The 1,810-nt window shown below is 41.3% G+C and overlaps 1 protein-coding gene across 1 annotated transcript in view; it reads left to right on the forward strand.

The window, feature by feature from the left end:
* LOC105504495 (chromosome unknown open reading frame, human C16orf62) overlaps positions 1-1,810 on the forward strand; it is a 180,737-nt gene that overhangs the window by 109,801 nt on the left and 69,126 nt on the right. Inside the window, exon 24 of the mRNA XM_011931960.1 lies at positions 868-966. Coding sequence (XP_011787350.1) covers positions 868-966 — 99 coding nt within the window. The remainder of the gene's footprint in view (positions 1-867; positions 967-1,810) is intronic.

Consider the following 1,810-nt stretch of genomic DNA (forward strand, 5'->3'; position numbering starts at 1 on the left):
TGCCAAAACACCAACTGCTGCCAATATCTTCTATTTTAATAGAAAAGTCAGGACCAAAGCTGACAGAGACGAAAATGACGAGATCACTTTGAAAATAACCTTGAAATTCTGACTTGTTCAATAATGCGGGTTGATTAGTCCACCTGACTCTGTGGGTGAAATACCGATTTTGATGAAAATTCAGGATTAGCCTTTCAATTCCTGTGTTAGAAAACCGACCTATGGATTTTCCCAGGTCACTCTCCGTTGTCCTTGCTTTTTGTACTCATTGTGTGGTATTTATCTTTTTACGGCATTGTCTGAAAGGTGCCGAGTTATTATGGAAAAGAATATAAGGAAATCAGATATGAAACATGATAGCTGTAATGAAAATGACGATATTAAACCTCATCTGGACAAAAATGATTGATGTACAGTGAAGTTTTTCTTACTAACCAGCTGTTCATAAATGTGAAGAAACAGGAGACGAGGTGATGGTTTAATGGTGGAGAAACTTCCATCTATGGCTTCTATAGCCACCAGTGAGCTGCCGAGTTTGGCTCCCCATCAGGAAGCAGAAAGGTGTGACCGTTGCGACGGCAAACCTTCTGACAAATGGCCCCCAATAACCACATTTATGTTCTGTGAAAAGGCCACAGCTGACAAACAATATCCCATTATTCCCTTTCCAGTGGTTTCCTTCAGAGCCTGGAAAATTCTATTTACACTCTGAGCTTCTGCTTTATACCCTCTGACTGACTTCTTATGTTCTAGTCCAGTGCCCATGTCATAAAGATGAGGTGGCAATAATATTTCAGTCATACCATGTGTTTGTGTTCCCTCTAAAAATACCACTGTCCCCTTCAGCATCTTTCTCCTTGATTCTAGGTTTCCTTTGGCCGTGATTTTGAACAGCAGCTGAGTTTTTATGTTGAGTCTAGGTCAATGTTTTGCAATCTGGAGCCTGTTCTTGTGCAGCTGATTCACGTAAGTATTTTCATTCATTACTTTCTTCTCTCAATACGTATTTATTGATCATCTACATCCCAATCATTTACTTTTATTTTATTTTATTAGAGACAGGGTCTCACTCTGTCACCCAGGCTAGAGCACAGTGGCGCAGTCATAGCTTACTGTAGCCTTGAACTCCTGGGCTCAAGCAATCCTCCTGTCTCAGCCTCCTGAGTAGCTGGGACTACCAGCTCAAGCCATCATGCCCGGCTATTTTAAGTATTGGTTTCTTTGTTTTTTGTTTTTCTGTTTTTTGAGAGATGAGGTGTCACTGTGTTGCCCAGGCTGGTCTCAAATTCCTCACATCCAGCAATCCTCCTGCCTTGGCCTCCCAAAATGCTGGGATTACAGGCATGAATCACTGTACCCAGCCTTAATCTGGGATTCTTCTGGTCCTGTTTTGTTACTGTTCTCTATGGTATGAAAGGTGCTTTCTCAAAGGTTAATAAACTTACAACTTTGGTTTTATTGATCTGTTTTTCTGTGAGATTTGCATTTTCTCATTTCTGCATGCCAGCAACAGAGTTAAGTGATTTACAATGATGAGTTACAGAAATCTAACCAGGAGCCCCTTCTTACCTAATAAGAAGTTCCCAACTTTCTTGGATCATGGCATCTCTCAGTAACTTTTTATGGTGCTCTCAGACCAAAAGAATTAATAACAGCCCTGTTTATTAAGAAGTTAGGTTCAGGCTGGATGTGATGGCTCACACCTGTAATCCTAGCACTTTGGGAGTCTGAGGCTGGCAGATCACTTGAGGTCAGGCGTTTGAGACCAGCCTGGCCAATATGGTGAAACCCTGTCTCTACTAAAAATACC

This window comes from Colobus angolensis, unplaced genomic scaffold, assembly GCF_000951035.1.
Source record: "Colobus angolensis palliatus isolate OR3802 unplaced genomic scaffold, Cang.pa_1.0 Scaffold92, whole genome shotgun sequence".
NCBI lineage: Eukaryota > Metazoa > Chordata > Mammalia > Primates > Cercopithecidae > Colobus > Colobus angolensis.